This window comes from Lycium ferocissimum, chromosome 11 (assembly GCF_029784015.1).
Source record: "Lycium ferocissimum isolate CSIRO_LF1 chromosome 11, AGI_CSIRO_Lferr_CH_V1, whole genome shotgun sequence".
NCBI classification, from domain to species: domain Eukaryota; kingdom Viridiplantae; phylum Streptophyta; class Magnoliopsida; order Solanales; family Solanaceae; genus Lycium; species Lycium ferocissimum.
This window is the reverse complement of record NC_081352.1, coordinates 44,665,159-44,688,495: the sequence shown is the minus strand read 5'-3', so window position 1 is coordinate 44,688,495 and position 23,337 is coordinate 44,665,159. Positions and strand designations below refer to the sequence as shown.

At 36.1% G+C, this 23,337-nt stretch overlaps 2 protein-coding genes and 1 pseudogene across 2 annotated transcripts; all 3 read left to right on the top strand.

Moving 5' to 3' along the window:
• On the top strand, positions 1 to 21,822 carry LOC132037806 (disease resistance RPP13-like protein 4). Its single transcript, XM_059428428.1, has 2 exons — positions 1 to 85; positions 20,436 to 21,822. Exon 2 carries the CDS (start codon positions 20,443 to 20,445, stop codon positions 21,820 to 21,822), a length of 1,380 nt encoding a protein of 459 aa, XP_059284411.1. The 5' UTR covers positions 1 to 85; positions 20,436 to 20,442.
• LOC132037805 (disease resistance RPP13-like protein 4) lies at positions 4,843 to 8,462 on the top strand (annotated as a pseudogene).
• On the top strand, positions 21,812 to 23,337 carry LOC132037807 (disease resistance RPP13-like protein 4). The gene has a single exon (XM_059428429.1). It carries the CDS (start codon positions 21,812 to 21,814, stop codon positions 23,090 to 23,092), a length of 1,281 nt encoding a protein of 426 aa, XP_059284412.1. The 3' UTR covers positions 23,093 to 23,337.

The following is a 23,337-nucleotide window of genomic DNA, read 5'->3' as shown; positions in this document are numbered from 1 at the left end:
AAAGATCAGTAGCTTCATTTTTCTTTAAATTAATTTGGCAGGGTTGCTATCAGCTAATATCTGCACTTTACCCTGAAGAAGTCAGGTAAAAAGAATTCACATCTCTTGTTCTTCAAGCTGTAGTAGACCAAAATTATACATTACTAGCTGTACTTGTTTTTCCTGCATCTCCCCTTCTCTTTGTTGAAGTTTCATGTTTGTCCTGTATCCCCTAGTCTATTATTGGACTTAGATTTCTAGCCAGTGGCGGAGCCAGGATTTTCACTTAGGGGTTCAAAAATATGAAAATACGCGAAGGGGTTCAACATCTACGATATATACATAAGAAGATAATTTTAACCTCAACGAAGGGTTCACCAACCTACCTAGCTCCGCCTTGTTTCTAGTTATGAGTCTTTCAAAATTCAGTAACTTTGGCTAAAATTTTGTATTTATATTAAGAAATTCACTTAATAGGTATAAATAATATATTCAAAAACTATAAACTGTCTTTTCTATAATCTAGAACCCACAAAGTCAAAATTTTGAATCCGTCTGTCTTTTTCAAATTGGCTTTGTGTGATTATTGATCATCGTTTAAGAATAATGGTTTCTCCACTACCTTAATTTATTTCGCATGTAATTACCTGATAGTTAATAATATGGATTCTGGAAGTGAATACTTTGCCAAATATTGTGCAGGTGCAGTTGACGTTTGAGAAAATAGTCAAATGCCCCCTCAACGTATACTCGGATTAATTATGATGCACCAAATCTTTGCGGGCGACCTATTACTCCCCTGCCATTATTTTTTCTGTATTTTTGTACCTTTTTCCGGCTGACGTGGCACAAAAAAATTAGATGACCAGTTGCATAAGGGAGAGTGTTGCACACTCTCCGCCACATCGGCGCCACGTCAGTGCCATGTTGGAACTTTCTAAATTTTATTAAACAAGTATTAAAATTTTATTTTTAATATATCTTTTCATAAATATATGTATTTTTAATTAATTTTTTATTTTTTTTTTTTCTATCTCATTTTTTACTTTTACTCCCTCCCTCTCTTCTTTCATCAAGAGCCTCCGCCGCCGCCGACTTCATTCGAGCGCATTTCGCCCCCAACGACCCCCTTCCTTCATCTCCTTCTCTAAATCGCTTGCACCACCGCGCCAATGACCCCTCCCCTTCCTTCGTCTCCTTCTCTCCTCCCGCGCCACCACCACCACCGACGAGCGGCCACCGCCCGCCACGATTGAAGTTGGTGTTTTTTAAGAAAAGAAAAAATGTGTGTACCCGTGGAAGAAAAATTCTTGAACCCAAATAGGTTGATTTCTTGAAAAGATATGCATGATTGATGATGAAATTGAATGTGTGTGTTTTAATGGAGGAAGAAAATGGATTGAATGTGTGTGTGTTAATGGAGGAAGAAAATGGGTTGGTTGATTTCTTGAAAGGATATGTATGATTGATGATGAAATTGAATGTGTGTGTGTTAATGGAGGAAGAAAATGGGTTGAATGTGTGTGTATTAATGGAGGAAGAAAATGGGTTGGTTGGTTTCTTGAAAAGATATGTATGATTGATGATGAAATTGAATGTGTATGTTAATGGAGGAAGAAACTGGGTTGAATGTGTATATGTTAATGGAGGAAGAATATGGGTTGGTTGATTTCTTGAAAAGATATTTTGTGATTGATGATGAAATTGAATATGTGTGTGTTAATGGAGGAAGAAAATGGGTTGATTGATTTCTTGAAATGAAGAAGAAGAAGAAGGGTTTAGTGATGAAGAAGATAAAATTAATGGAGGGTTTAATGGTTAATTAGTGTAAATATAATTAATAAAAGAAAAATCAAATGAAAAAAAGAAAGAAAAAGAATATAAAATTAAAATTTAGAAAGTTCCAACGTGGCACCGACGTGGCTCCGATATGGCGGAGAGTGTGCAACACCCTCCCTTGTGCCTTGGCCATCTAATTTTTTTTGTGCCACGTCAGCAGAAAAATGGTACAAAAATACAGAAAAAGTAAGGCCAGGGGGATAATAAGTCACCCGCAAAGGTTGGATGCGTCATAATTAATCCGAGTATACGTTGAGGGGGCATTTGACTATTTTCTCGTTGAAGTTTCATACCAATATTCCATCCGATTTGTCTTCCGAGTCGAACTTTCGCCTTGTCTTCTCATTTCTCAGGTAGATATTTGACTTGATAATTTCAAATTGCTCTTCTTTTTTTTTTTCTTATTTCTTTTGTTGTATTAAATTTAGTCCAACCTAATACGTGTATCAAGTTTTTTAGTTTAGCTTTACACGCCAAAATAAAAGAAAGTTTAAAACATTAACATTTGTTATGTCAGCATCATCAGGTGCTTAATAGTACTAACATTTTCTATTAAGGTTGAATGCTGTTCGATATGTTTACATGCTAGTGTATTCAAAATGAACATTTGTATGTTATGTATTTGGCCCAATAATAACGGGTTAAGATCACAAATGACCTCCACAAGGGTTGGTCTTGATTTTTTGCACCGTCTAACAAAAATTTAAAAATAGCCTCCACTTCAATAAGTTTGCTAGGCAAAGTTTTTGTTGTTGATTGGGCATAAGTTATGGACATAAATTAATTTTGCTATATTACAGGAGTTCAAGATAGTAAACCTACTTAATTGACTGTCTTTTAAGCAATTAAAACTTATATCTATGGCAACAAAAGTTCTACCCAGCGAATCTCTCAAGAGGTCATTTAAAAAATATTTTATTAAGGGAAGACAAAAATTCAAGACGAGACAGTTCTGGATTTTATAACGTCAATTAAAAGGGAAATATGCCATTACGGATACAATCAAACCCTGAAGTGTATATATGTGTGTGAAAAAGGCTAGAATTTCAGAAAGTGTTGCAGTTTGAAAGCATAATTTAAAATCTGTAATGAGTGAATTGATAAATGTTTAAAGATTGAATCAGCCTCTGTAATCTTTATCTATCTTTATTCTCAGCAATTTTCCATATAGTTCGATTAGTACGCCATAGTTTTGGCTGCTTTATGTTGGGATTCTTGTTTTATGCACCGTTTCTAGGGTTTCTTTCATGTGCTTCAGTTTTCTTTTGGGTTGCATTTGTTTTTTAGTTGCATATCAAAACTCTGAAATTATTATATTTCCAACTGAAAGCATAATCCTCTACATTATATTTCTACTGTATTGTAAAAGTTGTCAATTTGTATGAAATTGTCATTGCATGAAGCATTTCACTTCACTGTTCTTTTTTCTAATTTGTAACAAACTCCACAATTCACACACACATTAAGCATTCACGCTTTTTTTGGAGGAAAAATAAATTGTCTTTTTTCTTAATATCTTAAAAGACAAATAAACCAAATTTCGAAAATTTATTTTTAAAATAATGTTCTTAGGTGTGGACAATAGTAAAAGTGTTTAACAGAGGAGGAATAGATCTTTCTTTCTCGTCGATGATGAAAAAAGATAAGTTAATTGTGGTGGAAATCAAGAGCTTTCTTGTCGTATTCAATTGATTAATTAAAGGGCAACATTTCACCACGGCTCTATAGAAAGAGTGACGAACAGAAAGGGAAAAAAAAAAAATCCTCCTTATCATCTTCTTCTTTTCTTCACTCACCATTAACAACCAACCCCACCACCGTGTCATCACCACCTCTCACGACCACCACTCCCCACTGAGTTGAGGTCATCGGATTCCGGTCAAGGCGTGGCAGCATTTGTTCCGTTCTATTGGAAGGTCCATTTCAATCCCATTACTATTTTAATATATTGCACATTTGGAATTGTTAAAGTTGTTGAATGTTTACTGTTTTTTGGCTGGTTAATGCATATGGATTATGGAAATTAAAATCATTGTTGGGAAAATTGAAAAATTATTTTTTGCAGTTTTGGGTAAAACTAATTCAAAAATGGGGATTTTCATTAGGGACACTGGGGTTGCTTAAAAATTCGGATTAATATTTCATTGAAGCTTTGTTTTGCATTTAATCCTCTAGGCAAACGTTATCGTTTCTGCGTGTGTATTGTAAAAGTTATAATTTGTATCCCGAAGAAAAATTGTAAAAAAAATCATTGCATGAAGCATAGTTTAGCATGAAGCATTTTCTCACATTTTTCTTTTATTTTTCTAATTTTAATGAGTGTGTGATTGTTTCTTACTACGAGTTTCTATTTAAGCCAATTAATTAATTTTGCTAAAAAATTTCAGTGTGATATGGTTTAATATGGATAATTGTTGAAAGGGATTGATTTTCTGTTATGTTCATGGATTTTGTCTAAAACACACAACTATTTGAGATTTGTTGAATAACATAATAATTCATATTTCTGAAGAAGATAATGTTACTAGGGATAACATGCTTCCTGACCATATTGTTGTAACTAGAGGCTGTAATCCTGATACTAATATACAGTTGGAAAGTCAGTCGATAGGTTTCCCTTACTTGCAAAATATCAGTTGTAGTGGAGTCTACAGCATAAGTTAGTTGCATCAATTGCTGCTATAATTCCAAAAGCCCTCAAAATTTTATGAAAATCCAATCTATCATACTTCTGTTAGACCTAGCAGTAGCTTTGTCCATGAGCAAGTCATTAGCTTAGTAGAGTATTTTGATTCACAGTTATTGCTCGTAACCTAAACTACCAGGTTACGAACACTATTCATTTTGTTTTCTGACAATGTTAAAAATATGCGCAAATGCAGTTAGTAGTTTATGTGATCAATGTTTATTTTAACTCATCATTCATCTAGATGCACAACAAAATTCAAGGAAAAGATTGCAACAGGTACCAGGTATAAAATAGTAGAATTGGGAACTCGCCATTAGGAGAACTTACTAGAATAGTTCCAGTGCAGAAGTTGGCCAAAAACCTAAATAAATAGGAGTAAACTAATACAAACGGTTGGGCCAGTTAGTTAAATGTTCATCTAGTTACATAAATAAGCATTGACATATTCTTAAATTCTTTATTTGTATTTTGTATCATCGGTAAAACATATACATGTTGGTTGATGATGATGCAGTTTATGTAAAAAGAATGACATACGTCATACATTTATTATGTTATATGTACCATTTGCAAGCAAGTATGTATCTATTTTAATGCATGAATGATATATCTAATTGCCTTCCCATAGACCCATCTCTCAATATAATGGTTAAAGTCAATGAATTCTCCTTCTCTATTGGAACTGATCATTTTGCACATCGTATGAGTGTGCATACATTGTTACCCTAAGGGCATAGGAGTCATAAATATTAGTAATTTGACATGCCAGTTATATGTAATTACTCTTGTACTTGATATCTCTATGGGAACTGCTTTCTCACACCATATTATCAATGATTATTTTCATCTTTCTTACAGTCTAAAGTCCATTTTAGACTGACGAGCTTTCTGAAAGGAAGTTTTGCAGGCTAAAAATGATTGAAGGTGCGTTAGTTGATACGGCTATTGAGATCCTAATGAAGGGCTTGGTTGACCAAGTTGATGCTCAAGTTCAATATGTCCTTGGATTTGATAACGAGTTTGAGGCGATGAAGTCAGAACTTGTAATTTTGCATGCATACCTCAGTGACGTGGACAGGCACAAAAAAAAGTCCAAAACTCTTGAGGCTGCCTCTGCTAAACTACGAGAACTGATTTATGGAATAGATGATCTGGTCGTTGACTGCCAAAACCGAGTAGATTATGAGAACATGAAATACAGTTATTGGTCCTCTATTTCTCTACGCTGACTGTATTTCCGTAATCAGGTTGGAAAGAAGTTGGCAGAAATCAATGGGGAAATAGTGAATATGCGTCAAACTTTGAACATCATTCCTCCTACGGTTAGCCTATATAAAAGTGAAGAACTCGGTAGCAGTGGTAGTGGAAGGGTGCGATGGACATCAGACATTTTCAATGAATATCAGACCGTTGGCTTAGCTGAAGATACCAGGACACTGAAAAGGTGGCTCATTCCTTGCAATGGATCTCTACAACTAATTGGTATTGTAGGGATGGGAGGTGTGGGTAAAACCACACTTGCACAAAAGATTTACAACGATAGCGGAGTCTCGTCACACTTTGACATGAGAATTTGGGTTTGTAAATCAACTTTCGATGAGCTTGATATCATGAAGAGTATTCTGCAGCAGCTCAAAAAGAACGATCACGGGTCAGATAGAAATGTGTTGTTGAAGAGAATTCATGAAGCACTTTCGAACAAAAAATTCTTAATTGTCATGGATGATGTGTGGAGCATTGATGACGGCTGGTGGAAACGGATCTCAGAAGGACTGCCCAAATCAGAGAAGCAGAGCAGCTGTGTCATTATCACATCTAGAAACGAAGATGTTGTTAAGAGAATGGGAGTCGAGGAAGAAAAATTCACCGACCCAAGCTGCTTTCTGAGGAAGCGGGCTGGTTGTTATTTTGCAAGGTTGTGTTCGTGTCATCCAAGGGAAAATGCAAGGATACTGAATTAAAACGTGTGGGAAAAGACATACTGAGAAAATGTGGTGGTCTTCCCCTAGCAATCAAGACAATTGGAGGTCTATTGTCATCGAAATCTCAGTTGCTTTCAGTGTGGGAGCCGATAAGTGAATATTTGCCTCAGATATTGGCAAATGAAAGCAAGAGCCATGATTCTTTACTGGCTACCCTGCAGCTAAGTTATGATGAGCTTCCTCTCAACCTAAAGCAGTGTATTCTATGTTTTGCAATTTATCCAGAGGATTGCGAGATAGAGGTTGATCAACTGGCAAATTGGTGGATTGGAGAAGGATTCGTTTACAAGAAAGGGACAAAAATTGCCAGAAAAATGGCTCTTGAATGTTTATCAGAATTGATAAGTCGATGCCTGGTTGAAGCAGTGAGGAAAAGAAACTATGACGGAAGAGTTTACAGTTGCAAGATGCATGACATGATTCGAGAAATGATAATCAGAATTGCAAAAGAAGAGAGCTTTTGCAGTTTAGATGAGAAAAATGCAAACATAGCCACAATCCACTCTCGCCGTTTGGGCGTGACAAATGAAACATTGTTGCAGCCCTTGGATGGAAACTCAAAGTTGAGGGCACTTCTTCTCACCAAAGCCAATTGCATTGGCTTCACTAGGCATGTTAAATTGGCTCAAGTCAAGTCTCTCCGTGTTTTAGACCTCGCACACGTCAAGCTTGAGAAGAGTGACCAATTTTGTGAAGAGGATATGTGGCGTTGGATCACATCCTTGAAACGCCTAGCTTCTTTGAGTTTTCAAGATGTGGCAAACTTGACTAAATTGCCACGATCCATCAAAAAGTTATGGGGCCTCCAAATTTTGGTACTTGGTGGATGCAAGAACCTAAAACAGCTCCCAAGATCAATCACTGCTCTTCCAAAGTTAATCGTCTTGGATGTGGGGAATTGTACCTCTCTTTCTTATCTACCACGAGGTCTCTCCAAACTCTCCCATCTTCAAGAGTTGTATGGCTTCAAGATACCTGATACAACAGCACCAAATGCATGTCACTTGCGTGATCTTAAGGGTCTGAGAGAACTTCGAGTACTACAATTGGATGTCATGGATGGAAGCATGATAGAGGAGGACGAACTAACAGTACTCGAACAATTTCAACAGCTAAGGATGCTAATTGTTAATGCTGGTGACCGTAAAGATGAAAATTTCTTAGAGAGCCTGGAGAAGTTGTCACCGCCTAAATCTCTCGAAGAATTGTACCTAAGGCACTTCTGTGGAAACACTACCCCAGCATGGATAGCCCCTGAATTGCTAGATCGATTGCAATATCTTTGTATCGAAGATTCCAACGTGCTACAACATATGAGCGATCGTTTCAGGGGTAGTGAAGGAAATAAATGGAAAATAGAAGGGCTGTGTTTGAAGTTCTTGCCAAAACTAGAGGAGACATGGGAAGAAATCAAAAGTGCAATGCCTGGGCTAAAGTATGTCGAAGTAAGCCACTGCAGCTCGCTGAAGTCGTTCACTTGTGCAGTTAAGAACATAGGATTTTGGAGAAAACCCGAGGAAGAAAATGAAGAACTGGAAGAGCCAGATGCTGCTTCGAGCATGGAAGAACACCATGAAAGTTACCGCAAAATCGATGTGGACAAGTCTGTTCACTAGCATCTTTCCAAGCCTCTCAGTAATCGATTTAATTTATGGCATTTTGCTGTCATTTATGTTGTTAAAACACTTATTATAGTGTACCTTGGTTTGATGCATTTCTCATTTCACTTTGATATGTAATATTATTATTGTGAGTAGCTTTCACTAGTTGGGTTTCCGTCGTGGTATTTAGAGTAGTCATATGTATGTGTGGAAATAGCCAGTGTTGCTAACATTTCAGAGTGTTTTTGTTGTATATGCTGCATTAATTAGCTGCAAAAGCCATTGCACCCGAAGCCGTAATCAGTTTGTATTGTTATGGTATCCAATAAACCGTTTCTTCCATTTCTTATAATGGAAAGTATGCCCTGAATTCTCTTACTTATTCCATTTTGAGATTATTACATTTCATAACTCTTACCGAGTAGCTTTTGATACTTCTTTTTGTTGCGGTTCATAATTCATTTATGTCCTCGCCGTGAAACATGTGTTTCATTCGTGCCACTAACCACTAACCACGTGGCAAAATCTGGTAGTAGTAGCCCGTAGGGCTCCGTTAGTAGTTAGTGGCATGAATGAACCAAATGTGTCATGACGATGACATAAATGAACTCAACTATTAACGAATGGCATGAATGAGTCATTTCGAATAGTTTGAAGGCATATTTCAGCCTTTTTCCAAAAATATAAAGGCGGGATTCTTTTTGTTTTTTATTGGAGCAGTGAAAGGTAGTACAAAATGCAAAAAGTGGAATGTAAGGCTGGAAAGTTGTTTCTCTAAAACTATAAAGATTGTTTTGGATATATTTATAAAGAAAGACCAGGACTATAATATTTGGGTCATCTTTCTCAATTCTCGAAGTCTAGTAATGGGAGACTAGCTATGTAGTTTTCATTGTGGAAAAAATTTGGGGTTTCTGGGAGACATATGCTTGTGATCTTCTACATTATTGGAGAAAAAAGTAGAAGTGTGGACAAGTACTTTCCTAAAAATTAAAAGCTGATTGAGCCAACACAAAAGTTTCACCATGCAGATAACTTTCCAATAAAGGGGAGTTAATTAAGCTGAGAGAAATATGAAACACGTTGGTCATTGGGCCATACACTCGAGCTAGAGGAGTCGGGGATTCGTTTTTAAATTATATACAACGGAAAAGGGCCAAAATTACTCCTGAACTTTTGAAAATAGTTTATTTATACCCTTCATTATACTATTGGGTCAATTGTGCCCTTACCGTTATACTATGGGACAAATATACCCCTGAACTTTCAAAAATAGTTTATTTATACGCTTCGTTATACTATTGGGTCAATTATGCCCTTACTGTTATACTATGAGCCAAATATACCCTTAAGTTACACGGTCTGCCACGCATCACCGGATCCGACCGTCACTTTATTTCACCCAACCCGTTTTGTTTATTTCAAATCCAAATAAAGTACCCATACCCGTTTTGTTTATTTTATTATAGGTTTCGTTTCTATAAAACATGGTAGTATACAAAATGAAAACCCAAAATGAAGGATCATAAAATTATGGATAACACGATGACTTTTTGGTTTTAACTGTCACATAAATGGTGATTCTTGAAACTGCAATTAAGTGATGGCTAGTATGTGTTGGTATTTTCAATAAGCAGGCTACTTGGTTGGTGGTCCATTGATGAATTAAGTCGAGAGGAACAAGCTCGACTACTCCATGATGGATTTCTTGGGATAGAATGGTTTTTCTGTTTCTTTTCTCTTCTCCTCTGCCTGAGTTCTTTGCATTGTTTTCATTTCTATGAAGAGAGGATAAATTTGTTTTTGTTACTGTAACGATCCCATTAACGTGGTGAAATTTTTTATTTGGGTTTTCATTTTGTATACTACCATGTTTTAAAGAAACAAAACATGTAATGAAATAAACAAAATGGGTACAGGTAATTTATTTGGGTTTGAACTAGACAAAACGGGTTGGGTGAAATAAAGTGGCGGGTCGGATCCGGTGATTAATTTAATCTGGATGTAATTATTGGGGGAAGTGGGTTGGGCCATTATAATTGTGACATGTGGCAGACTGTGTAACTTAAGGATATATTTGGCTCATAGATAACTAAGAAGGGCACAATTAACCCAATAAGATAACGAAGGTATAAATAAACTATTTTCGAAAGTTCGGGGGTATATTTGTCCCATAAGTATAACAAGAAGGGCACAATTGACCCAATAAGATAACGAAGGGTATAAATAAACTATTTTATTATTATTATTATTATTATTATTATTATTATTATTATTATTATTATTATTATTATTATTATTATTATTATTACATAGGAGTAGGGGAAATGGGGGAGGGGATTACAATGTGGTGATTCGAACTCTCACCAACAAGGTGAAAATTCAGGTAGCCAACCAACCAACTGAGCTACTAAGTCTCTACGGGTATAAATAAACTATTTCCGAAAGTTTAGGGGTAATTTTGGCCCTTTTCCGTATATACAATGTATATATGAGATTGAATTTTTTTTATTCCTACCTGTCCCTTTTACTTGTCGTCATTATTAAACATAGATGGTCCAAAATAGTTGTCATTTTAGAAAATCACTATAACTAAGAACTTTTTTCCCATTTGGCTCTTACTCAATATTTGCGGAGAGAGATTAACGTGGTAAAAAGGAGTAGTAGCATTAAATTCAGATAAAAGAATAAATAAGGATAATTCAGTCAAATTACCTTTTTAATTAATGTTTTCTTAAGGGGTGTGCAAGAAAAACATGACAAATAAAATGGATCATAGGGAGTATGTATATTAGTAAATGTTGTATTTTCTTGGTTTATTTGTGTATTTACTTCTTTATATTTTAAATTCCTTGATCAGTATCCTAGCTCCACCATGGCATAGACTATTTCCTGATATTCTTTTCTAACTTCAAAAATTACTTTTTTTTAAAAATTCAACCAACTATCGTCCAAGCACCTTAATTTAAAGTTCAACTGGTTCTCGAATAAGAAGTCATTAGTTAGTGGCTTAAGTTGTTTGGCTAAGCTTGTAAGATGGTCAAACTGACTATAAGCACATTTTAGCTTATTTATGCTTTGGTAAAAACTCAAAGTGTTTATAAACCATCAGAGGAGTATATATATAGTTTTTCAGTTTATAAGCATTTTTAATTTGACTAAATTTTTTATTATTTTATTCTTACTATTTTTTTCTAATTCTTAAAGTATCTTTTCTAAAAACAACAATTTTAACTTCCTCTCCATTTTTATATGTCATATCATCTTTTTCTTACAAAGATACTTTTAAATTTATTATTTTTGGCAAAACAAAAGAAGACAATTAGTTAATTTATCAAAATAAATTAACTAATTTATCAAAAGAGACAACAGATAGTGACAAAAATCTAAAGGCAATAAGCCACTCCCACCTTATCCCGTATAACTTTATTTCTAATCCTATCCTTCCTAGTATGCCCAGACATCGATCACAAAATCCTCATTTTCGCAACCTTCATCTTCTGGATGTAAAAAGAAACATATTAAAAAGAAAAAATAAGAAGAATTACAAGAATAAAAAATAAATATAAAGAAAAAAATAGAAATTTTCTTTTTTGAAAAGAATAGGTATTAAAATTTAAAAAATTTGACAGTAACTAGCAGAATAACCTGATAATTACACCATGTAATTACTATCAATTTTCAACCCCTTTGAGAATTGAAGAGTATAATTACTCCCCTCAATTACGTGCTATCGAGTGATTACACTCAATTACATCAAATCCAATTACAAAGTGGATTTCCAAGCAGACCCTATAACAACAACATACCCAGTGTAATCCTACAAATAGATCTGGAAAGAGTAGAGTGTATGCATATCTTACCCAAGGGGCAGAGCTACCCTATGGTAAGGGTGGTCAGATGAATACCCTTCGCCAGAAAATTATAGCGGGTGTATGGATCTAACTTTGTAACTGGTTGTTATATAGATATAATGAAGTTGTTACCCTTGTAACAACTGCGTGCGGCAGCTCAGTGGTTAAAGGTGTTCATTGATACTATCAATTTGATAGTCTCACGCCCCGGGTTCAAATCGGCGAGGAAGCATTTGTGTAGTTTTTTTTTTCTAAAACCCCTTGGACAAGCACTGCGTGTTATGCTGCCAAACAATAGTCCCAATCTCTCTCTACTTTCTATTGTTTGAAGTATTATATCTAAATGTTTTCTTCATTAAAATATTAAATCAGAAAGGTCTCACTGATATCTTTATAATTTATCTTCTTATAAGAAAATTTGACAATGAAATTTACAAAAATATATTTTTTAAAATTATTGTTGTTTTTGACACTTGAAGCCAAATAAGTTTACTAGTTTAACGTAAAAACAAAGTGTATTTGACTTGGTCTTTGATTACTGAAGAAGTTTGTTTAAAACCTCGTCGGACGACATCAGAGATAGTTGTCTGGTTTGCTCTTCTCTCTCTCTCTCTCCCCCCTCTTTTGTTACCTTTCCAACTTTTGTGTTTTAGTGGTGGTCGATGATTTTCTTTACTGCACTCCCTTGAGTGATTTTCTTTACTCAATTAATACTTTAAGTTAAAACTCAAAAATAGATTTCAAATTTTAGTGCTTGGATAATGTTTTGAGGAAAAATTACGAAGGAAATGGCGAAGCTAAATATTATCTAATTTATTTGAAAAATTTGATGCACCTGCTCATTGAAAAAATTATTTCCTTTATAAGCTTGAATACCCTTAGCCAGATTTCTAACTTCGCCACTGATCTTACCCCTACCTTAGGAGGTAGAGAATCTCCATACTGAGTAGTCAAAACTATGACATACTAATTGACCGATGGAAAATAACAGAGAACAACAATAAATAATTCACCTCAGTTGTACAACAAAATTAAAGCAAAAGAATGCAATAGGTAACGGGCATAAGATTGTAGTTGGGAACTTGTCATTAGAACTTACTAGGAAAAAAATTCTCTTCAAAGCGTAATAAGGGGAAATGAATACTTCCAGCGCAGATGTTGGCCAGAAACCTAACAAAGAGAAGTAAACAATCATACAAACTGTTGGGCTCGTGCTTAGTTTGGGAATGTTCATCTAATAACATAAATAAGCATTGACAGATTCTTATATTCTTTATTTGTATTTTGTATCATCAGTAACATATATATACAATTAATGATGCTGCAGTTTATGTATACTGTCATGTTATACGTACTATTTGCGAGCATGTATATTTCTATTTTAATGCATGAATTGCATATCTAACTAGTGAAGTTATCCGCGCTACTAATTTATGTCTCAATAAATTACCTTGTTAAATAAAGAAGAATTGTTAGAAATTTTTTTTTTAAAAAACTACTCATGTCTCAACTCTCAATATTAGTTATCCTGTGCTATAAAGAATAACTACACGTGACATTTTGATTGGTTGAAATCTTTCAAATTAATAACATGTGATTTGATTCTGTAGACCTTTATAAATGTTATTGTAGCTACATGATCTTTTCAACAGAAGAGATCAATATATACATCAGATCTATAAATAAAACGCATGAAATTTTTTAAGATTTACTATTTCTATTCAAATTTTAAATGAACATAGGAGATCATTTCCTTAACTACAACTCATAACTTTTTTAAAATCCTTACAAAATTTGGACAAAAATTTATAGCACGATAAAAGAATAGTATTTGTAAGACAAACTGAAGATTAACATGATTGAAATTGCAGTTTTTACTCTTATAGTTGCTTTTGAACATATCCAAATAATCAAAAAGATAAGTTTCTGATTTTGGATGACACTCTGAGTGGTAACAAATTACTAACATTTAGAATGAATCCTTTTTGCACTACTAAATATAATTTAAATGACGTACTCTACTTAACCTTTTTCACATTATACCAAACTCTAATTAGCTATTTGTTTTATCACCCATTTAATATCTTTGTCTTTCTTATCAAAGAGCTTAAATTTTAATTGTTCATATGGAAAGAAGAAAAGTAAAAAGTACAATAAAAGATGAGAAGTTGAAAAAATCAAATTGAATGCATTAATTCCGCAAGTAAATGATGCGTGAATTTTCAATCCTTCTTTCTTCTTTCCTTCGTATTCCCTCTTCCCTTCAATCTGGAGTAAATTTGTACATCACTCCCATCATGCACATTAAAATTGTACCATATCACCCGGTGTTAATATATTCCGAATATTATTAGTGTTCTCCCTCCTTCTTCCTTTTTGTTTTCTTTCATCCCTCCTCTTCTTCCTCACACCACTATAGGTAGTATGTAGAAGAGAATAATTCTAAGTATTTGGGCGAGGCTATATTTTTTCATAGAAGAATTTGTTGGATTAGCTTAATCCTCACTGAATGTCATATATAGTAGACTTTTTATTTTTTCTCAATTAAATTGTGAATCATTTACATTCTAAATGAATATCACATTTATTATATGTTGAATTCAATCAAATGAATGCCATTTCATCCACGTTTATTCTACATTGAATTGATTTAGCAGGTTAAAAGAAAACATATTAGGTTGGCTAATGACTTTTGGACTTTCTAATAGAAGATAATAAATGGGTTGTTCTTATGTTTCCAGCATTGTTAAGAAAGTTAAAGAAAGGACTTCCAGTTTTTTTTTTTTATTTTTTTTTTTATAAATTAGATACAGCACATTCAAAGTAAAATAATTAAGAAAAAAGGTCATAAAGATAATCCTTGATATTGCTACTTTAGGTAGATGCTATATTTATTATATGAGGCTTTTATTAAGTCATTTAGTTAGTAAGTTATGTAGAAAGTGAATTAAAAAAAGAGAAAAAAAGATAAATAGGAATGTTGTTAAAATTGAGACAGGGATGAGAAGTTAGAGAGACAAGAATAATGAGAGAATTCTTTATGCTTTGTATTCATCATATGATCTCCTTATATAGAAGTAAGGTCTTCCTTCTCCTAGTCTAATAAGTAACTCTATTCTGATAAGACTACACATCCTATATTACCATCATTATAATTTCACCATAAATAAAACTATGACAATAAAGAATGTGACGGTGTTTTCTTTCGACTCTTCCATTCTGCTGTGGTGTCCCTGTGCAAGATGTTTGGAAAAGAATTTCATGTTCAAAGAAGTAAGTATTCATACATGTGAATTCAGTTCCGTTATCACTTCTAACAATCTTCACCCTCTTAGCAACCTGCTTATCCACCAAGGCGAAAAAATTCTTCAAGGTTTGGGACACTTCTTTCTTGTCGACTAACGCAAAAGTCCACACGGCTCGCGAACGATCACCCACAACAATAAAAAAATACGAAGCACCACAAGAAGAAGAGGTTCTATACGGTCCCCATAAATCACAATGAATCATTTCAAAGATATCTGAAGCTATATTATCACTTAAGGAAAAAACACTACTTGTTTGCTTTGCCCTTTGGCATATATCACATTCTTTATCTGATCCAATACTACTCTCTTTTAGGCCTAATGTTGTAATGGACTTCGTTACTTGTCTTTGAAGTATGACCTAACCGTTTGTGCTAAAGATCGAACCAATCAACTACCTCTGCCTTCATAGCTCGTATCCGCGGCACATTCTGGAAATAGTAAAGCCCAACTCGACGCTCACCCATTCCTAGCAGCTTCCTCGTGATGGGGTCCTGTATAACACACATAATTTTGTTAAATTTTACATCACAATCTAAATGGTCAACAAGTTGTGACACAGAAATTAAATTGCATGTTAAATCCGAAACGTAACGAACATCCTTCAACTATTTCCTATTATTTAGCATAGTTGTTTATTCTCTTGTGGCCACCGAGCTTGTCACGACCCGACTAGGGGCCATGACGGGTACCCGGGGCTAACCACCGAGCACCGCTCATACCTTTACCCATCGTACACATCAAGCGTTCATTCATTAATCTTATACTCAAATCATAGGAAAACCATTTTTCACTTGAAACATATTTACTTTATATACATAAGCCTTTCGGCTATCAAAATCAAAATAATGCACATACATACGAGGAGAAACCATGAGACCATACTACCCACACATGCGTATCTAGCCTCTACTATAGTGCTAGACATAGGGACGGGACAGGACCCTGTCATGCCCAAAACATGTATATACACAAAAGAATAAATCAATGGCACCTCCGGAATAATGGGGTGCTCTCAAAGTCTGCTAGTAGCTCCTACGAGTCTGGATCACCTCTCTGCTTACCTGTGGGCATGAACACAGCGTCCAAGAAAACGGACGTCAGTACGAACATTGTACTAAGTATGTAAGGCATGAATGAAATGAACATAATAGAGAAATCATAAGACATAAGATGAAGATATAACCAGCGTAACTTTTAGGGGTGGATACATTTCACACATATATCTTATATAATCGTAGTACATGTATCATCATAGCGCATACATCATCGTATCATATATATATATATCATCATCATCGTTAACCCGCGTCCGGGTAACCATCATATGCCGCCCACTAGTGGTGATCATGCCCGGCCTTCTAGGCGCGGTGGAATCATAAGCAGCCCGCCTTAGCGGTGACATGTCTGGCCATTTGGGGCACGGTGGAATCCTGAAGCAGCCCGCCTTCGTGGTGACATGTCCGGCCATTTAGGCACGGTGAAATTGTATCATCTCGAGCACATCATAGACTTATCATTACTATACATCTCATAGGCATATCATGACCTTATCATAACTTAGCATCATTATACATTTATCATCAAAACATACCTTAGAACTAGAAGGCAACTATGGCTGTGTCGGGGTGACATAAGGTCGTGAACCCCCGATTGCATTATGGAGTGATCATAATCATCATATCTCACCCTGAAGGGACTAACATTTTAAGGTGAGTGTACATAAGGAAGAGCATCAATGGAACTATACCTAGGATCATTAACTTCATAGACATCTTATTTTACTCTAGGATTCTTTATACTTAACTCATCATCATCATTATCATGCTCGTATCGTATCTCTTTTCTTTATCTTATACATATATAGCTCGTTACAGTCACGGACTCATAGTTTCGTTTATTTAGGAAGATTATGGGAGAATAGGAGGATTCATTCCATAGGAGTCATGCCATAGAAGGAAAGGATTAGCCTTACATACCTCTTTCGTTTAGCTATTCTATCGTTTGATCGTTCTCCTTTGATGCTCGCGTTTCCACCTTCAAGGGGATTAGCATCAACATTAGCTAATCGATTATATGAACGTGCTTACTAATGCTAGAGAAAATTGGGCAGCATTTCCTTTGTTTATACAACTTTCCTCATATTACATATCAACTCCCAAACATCCATAACAACATTCACAATATTATAAACAACAATCATCGTTCATCTACATTATCCACATTTCACAATTTCACTTCAAGTCCTCCATAATCATGGTCATAGTTCACTATTACGTTTTCTCACATATAATACTTATCCCATGTTCTAAATGACATTTATAGCATACTTACAATCACAACATATCAATATTCAAGACTCATTCCAAACTACTACTCAAAATCTCATTGTTCCTATCCTTGTGACCCATTTTCTATCTCCTTCCATAATCTAAGTCTTTCAACCTCTCATTACCTTAAACAACATGAAAAAAATCATAAAACTTACCTTAGATAGTGTAGGAATAAGCCTTGAGTGGAAATACTTCCCTTGCACCAAAACCCTAGTTCACTTCCATTGGAATTTCTTGGCTTAGATGAACTTCAATGAGTTTCTTACACTTGATTTTGTTGGTTTGATGAAGTTGATCACAAATCCCTCTTGAGTTCTTATGGATGAAGAGTGGAGAGGGTTCTAGAGTGTTCTTGAGGTGTGAGGTGAAAATGAAATGAAATAAATGAACTTGGGGTCTCTTATATCATTTCCAAAAATCTGGCCCGACACCAATCTACGGACCAATATACGGTCCGTATTAATTATATGGACCGTATGTCTGGCCGTATATTTAGTCCAGTGGAGTTGCCATTCTGGGCAAGATATACGGTTGAACATACGACCCGTATGTTTTATACGGCCAGTATGTTTGGCCGTATAATGCCCAGCTTTTCGAAGTTCGTTCTCGTCGACTCGTTTGACCTCCAATCCTTATGGAACCTTCTTGACACTTGTTTAACACCTCAATACCAATCTAAGGGACATTATAACTCTTCTCCAAAACATCATTAAGTCATCATTAATTCGATACTCGTAAATCTTACCCGACACACAACATATACCTTGTTTTCCTTAACAACTTCCGTCTCCTACCTCGAATGTCTTTGAAATCTCATTTAGAATCATCAGATGCTATTTCTTACTTACCAAGACATCGAATACTTTGTGCCCTAAGTTAGTTTATTCACTGCATGTTAACGGGAAATTTTTCGAGGTGTAATAGAGCTACTTCTATTCGGAAGCCCAACTGGACACTTAGGAATGTCTCGTTGATCACTCAGCTCCTCTGGATTACCTGTCACAGGATTGGTAGCTCCAGAGTCAATAGTTCAGGATGATTTTTCGGTCTTACTATCCATATTTCCATTCGAGTTTATTCCTTTGGAATTCAACACGCAAATCACAGTCTTCCGGATCTCGTCGCTCAAATTGTGAGGTTTTGTCCTACCTGTGTTCATCGGTCCTGTCTCCGCTTGATCTTTCTTTGACAACCACAGGGTTAGCCCGATAGTTGCCGCTTCCACGACCGGATCCCGATCCACCCCTCTGTTGTGATTGTTGTCCTCGTCTTCTTCCTCCGGTTTTCTGATCTCCTTTTTGATTTCCTGGCCACCAACCTAGATAACCAATGAGTCAAAAAGATGCGTCCACAATGTGTACGGATCTCTGTACCATCATTTTCCCTTTACTTTGGTCATGGTAAGGGTTTCTTTCTTGTACGACAAAAGTTGTGGTTTCACTCCGGTCCTCCATTTTTCGTGTGATTCCTCTCACACATTCTTCTTGTACCAGCTTCGAATAGACCTTTTTCAATGATGGAACGGTTCTTGGGCCATTGTGTTCGACCTCACCGTACCATACGTTGTCTCATCCAATCCCCTAAGGAAAAGATGCACTTATTTTTTTTGCCTTCTAGGACCGTTCCTAGATTGCACGTGCACTTTCCGCACGTACAAGTTGGAATCTATTCATAATTCGCCAATTCCTCCCACAGCTTAGTGAGTTTTCTATAGTAATCCACTATGGTCCTTCCCTTCTACTTGCATTCCGCAAGTTTCGCCTTTAGTTGTTGCATCCGAGGGCCGTTAATAACGGTGAACTGTTCTCGGATGCTCGTCCACAATTCTTCCGCTTTCTCTTTATGTGAAATCGTTGAGCGAAGCGTTGGTTCTATATATGGTGTTACAAATCCACGACACCAACAATGAGTTTATAGTCCACCAATCTTCCAAGTCCAGCGACTCTTCATTCGGCTTCTTGATTGTACCGTCGACGAAGCCAAACTTCTTTCTTTCTCTTAGGGTTGTCCTTATGGATCTAGCCCATGCTTCATAATTCTCACCCTTCAATTGGACTTGTGTCATCACAATTTCAGCATTATCATTTCACGTAATGTCGTAGGCAGAGATTGTTTTTGTTTGCATTTTGTTTTTTTCACTGGCGATTCCTTTGCAGTCATCGCTGGTTTCTTTATCACCTACCATTGTTTTAGGGTTTTTGTGTTCTTTTTAACCTTGCTCTGATACCATGTTAAAATTGAGACAGGGACGAGAATTTAGAGAGACAAGAATAATGGGAGAATTTTTTCTGCTTTGTATTCATCATAATGACCTCCTTATATAGAAGTAAGGTTTTCCTTCTCCTAGTCTAATAAGATAACCCTATTCTAATAGGATTACACAACTTATATTCAAGTTCACCATAAATAAAACTATTAAAATAGACTAGAATAGGGTTTTATAAATCTTTGGCCATAGAGAGGTGTCGTATCACCATGTCTATGTCTATGCCTAACTTTAGTATATATATAGATTACCTTCTCCTTGACCCTTCTCGAAATATAATTGTTAAAGTCTATGAATGCTCTCTCTATCAGAGCTGATCATTTTGCACATCCAACGAATATTACATTGTTATTCTAAGGGGTGCATAGGAGTTGTAGATATATAGTTATTTGACCTGCCAGTTATATGTAATTACTCTTGTACTTGAGTAGCTACAGTAAAATTAATAATTTGTTGAACTACTCTATGGGAACTGCTTTCTCACATCATATTGTCATGGTGGTTTTTATCTTTCTTAGTTTCTTACTGTCTAAAATCATGTGTGTGAATTATTAGACTGATGAGATGTCTGAAAAGAAGTTTTGCAGGCTAAAAATGATTGAAGGCGTTGATTCGGCTATTGAGATCCTAACGAAGGTATTGGTTGACAAAGTTGATGCTCAAGAAGTTAAATATGTCCTTGGATTTGAACATGAGTTTGAGACTATGAAGGAAAATCTTAAAACTTTGCAATCATACCTCAGTGACATGGAGAAGCACAAAGACAAGTACAAGACTGTTGAAGATGCCTGTGCTAAATTACGAGAACTGATTTATAGAATAGATGACCTGGTCGTTGACTGCCAAAACCGAGCAGAACATGAGAAGATGAAAAACAGTAATTGGTCCTCTATTTCTCCACGTGGACTGTATTTCCGTAATCAGGTTGGAAAGAGTTTGGCAGAAATCAACAGGGAAATATCGATTATGATTGACAAAATTTTCAAGGTCATTACCCCAGTGATTAACCTATCTAAAAGTGAAGCAGTTGGTAATAGTGATAGTGGCAGGGAGCTATGGACACCAGACACTAGCGCTGAATCCTTTGGCTTAGCTCAAGATACCAGAACACTGAAAGAGTGGATACTTCCTTGCAATGGATCTTTACAACTAATTGGCATTGTGGGGATGGGAGGTCTGGGTAAAACCACACTTGCCCAAAAGTTTTACAACGATAGAGAAGTGTGTTCACGCTTTAGCATGAAAATTTGGGTTTGTAAATCAACTTTGGATGAGCTTGAGACCATGAAGAGAATTCTTCAGCAGCTGGAAATGGAATATCATGAGTCAGATAGAAATGTGTTGTTGAGGAGAATTCGTGAAGCGCTTACAAATAAAAATTACTTAATTGTCATGGATGATGTGTGGAGTATTGATGGCGGATGGTGGAACCGGATCTTTGAAGGACTGCCCAAATCAGAGAACCAGTGCAGCTGCATCATTATTACATCTAGAAATGAAGATGTTGTTAAGAGAATGGGAGTCGAGGAAGAACGAATTCACCAACCCAAGCCGCTCTCCGACAAAGAGGGCTGGCTGTTATTTTGCAAGGCTGCCTTCAAGGGAGAATGCAAGGATCCTGAACTAGAACGTGTGGGAAAAAACATTCTGAAAAAATGTGGTGGTCTTCCCCTAGCAATCAAGACAATTGGAGGCTTGCTTTCATCGAAACTTCAGTTGCTTTCTGTGTGGCAGCCGATAAGTGAAGATTTGCCTCAGATATTTGCAGACGAATGCAACAGCCATGATTCCTTATTGGCTACTCTCCAACGAAGTTATGATGACCTTCCTCTCAAGTTGAAGCGGTGTATTCTTTGTTTTGCAATTTATCCAGAGGATTACGAGATAGAGGTTGATCAACTGGCAAATTGGTGGATTGGAGAAGGATTCGTTTACCAAAAAGGAAAAAAAAAATGCAAGAAAAATGGCTCTTGAATGCTTATCAGAACTGATCAGTCGATGCCTGGTTGAAGCGGTGAGAAAAAGAAACTATGATGGGAGAGTCTACAGTTGCAAAATGCATGACATGATTCGGGAAATGATAATCAAAGTTGCAAAAGAAGAGAGCTTTTGCAGTTTAGATGGGAACAATGCAAACATAGCCACAATCCACTCTCGCCGTTTGGGCGTGACAAATGAAACATTGTTGCAACCCTTGGATGGAAACTCAAAGTTAAGGGCACTTCTTCTCACCAAAGCCAATTGCATTGGCTTCACTAGGAAGGTTGCATTGGCCAAAGTCAAGACTCTTCGCGTTTTAGACCTCTCACACGTCAAGTTTGAGAGGAGTTCCGAATTTTGTGAAAATGATATGTGGCGTTGGATCACATCCTTGAAACGCCTAGCTTATTTGAGTTTTCAAGATGTGGCAAATTTGACTAAATTGCCACGATCCATCAAAAAGTTATGGGGCCTCCAAATTTTGGTACTTGCTGAATGCAAGAACCTAAAACAGCTCCCAAGATCAATCACTTCTCTTCCAAAGTTGATCGTCTTGGATGTGGGGAATTGTACCTCTCTTTCTTATCTACCACAAGGTCTCTCCAAACTCTCACATCTTCAAGAGTTGTATGGCTTCAAGATACCTGATACAACAACACCAAATGCATGTCACTTGCGTGATCTTAAGGGTCTGAGAGAACTTCGAGTACTACAATTGGATGTCATGGATGGAAGCATGATAGAGGAGGACGAACTAACAGTACTCGAACAATTTCAACAGCTAAGGATGCTAATTGTTAATGCTGGTGACCGTAAAGATAAAATTTTCTTAGAGAGGCTGGAGAAGTTGTCACCACCTAAATCTCTCGAAGAATTGTACCTAAGGCACTTCTGTGGAAACACTACCCCAGCATGGATAGCCCCTGAATTGCTAGATCAATTGCAATATCTTTGTATTGAAGATTCCAACGTGCTACAACATATGAGCGATCATTTCAGGGGTAGTGAAGGAAATAAATGGAAAATAGAAGGACTGTGCTTGAAGTTCTTGCCAAAACTAGAGGAGACATGGGAAGAAATCAAAAGTGCAATGCCTGGGCTAAAGTATGTCGAAGTAAGCCACTGCAGCTCGCTGAAGTCGTTCACGTGTGCAGTTAAGAACATAGGATTTTGGAGAAAACCAGAGGAAGAAAATGAAGAGCCAGATGTCGTTTCACTCATGGAAGAACACCATCAATGCCATCACGAAGACGACATGAACTAGTCCATTCACCAGCATCATTCCAATCTCTCAGTGTTCAGTTTGTGACATTGTTTGCTATCATTTATGTTGTCATAATACTTGTATCATATTGTACTTAGTTTGATGCATTTCTCATTTCACTTTTGATATGTAACAGTATTGTAAGTAGCTTTCACTGGAAGGTTTCTGTCGTGATATTTAGAGTAGTCATATGTGTGTATGGAATAGCCAGTGTTGCAATAACATTTGAGGGTGGTTTTGCTGTA

What these genes read in the sequence shown, in the direction of transcription:
- LOC132037806 (XM_059428428.1), top strand. Translation starts at nt 20,443, where the DNA reads ATGATTGAAGGCGTTGATTCGGCTATTGAGATCCTAACGAAGGTATTG.
- LOC132037807 (XM_059428429.1), top strand. Translation starts at nt 21,812, where the DNA reads ATGGCTCTTGAATGCTTATCAGAACTGATCAGTCGATGCCTGGTTGAA.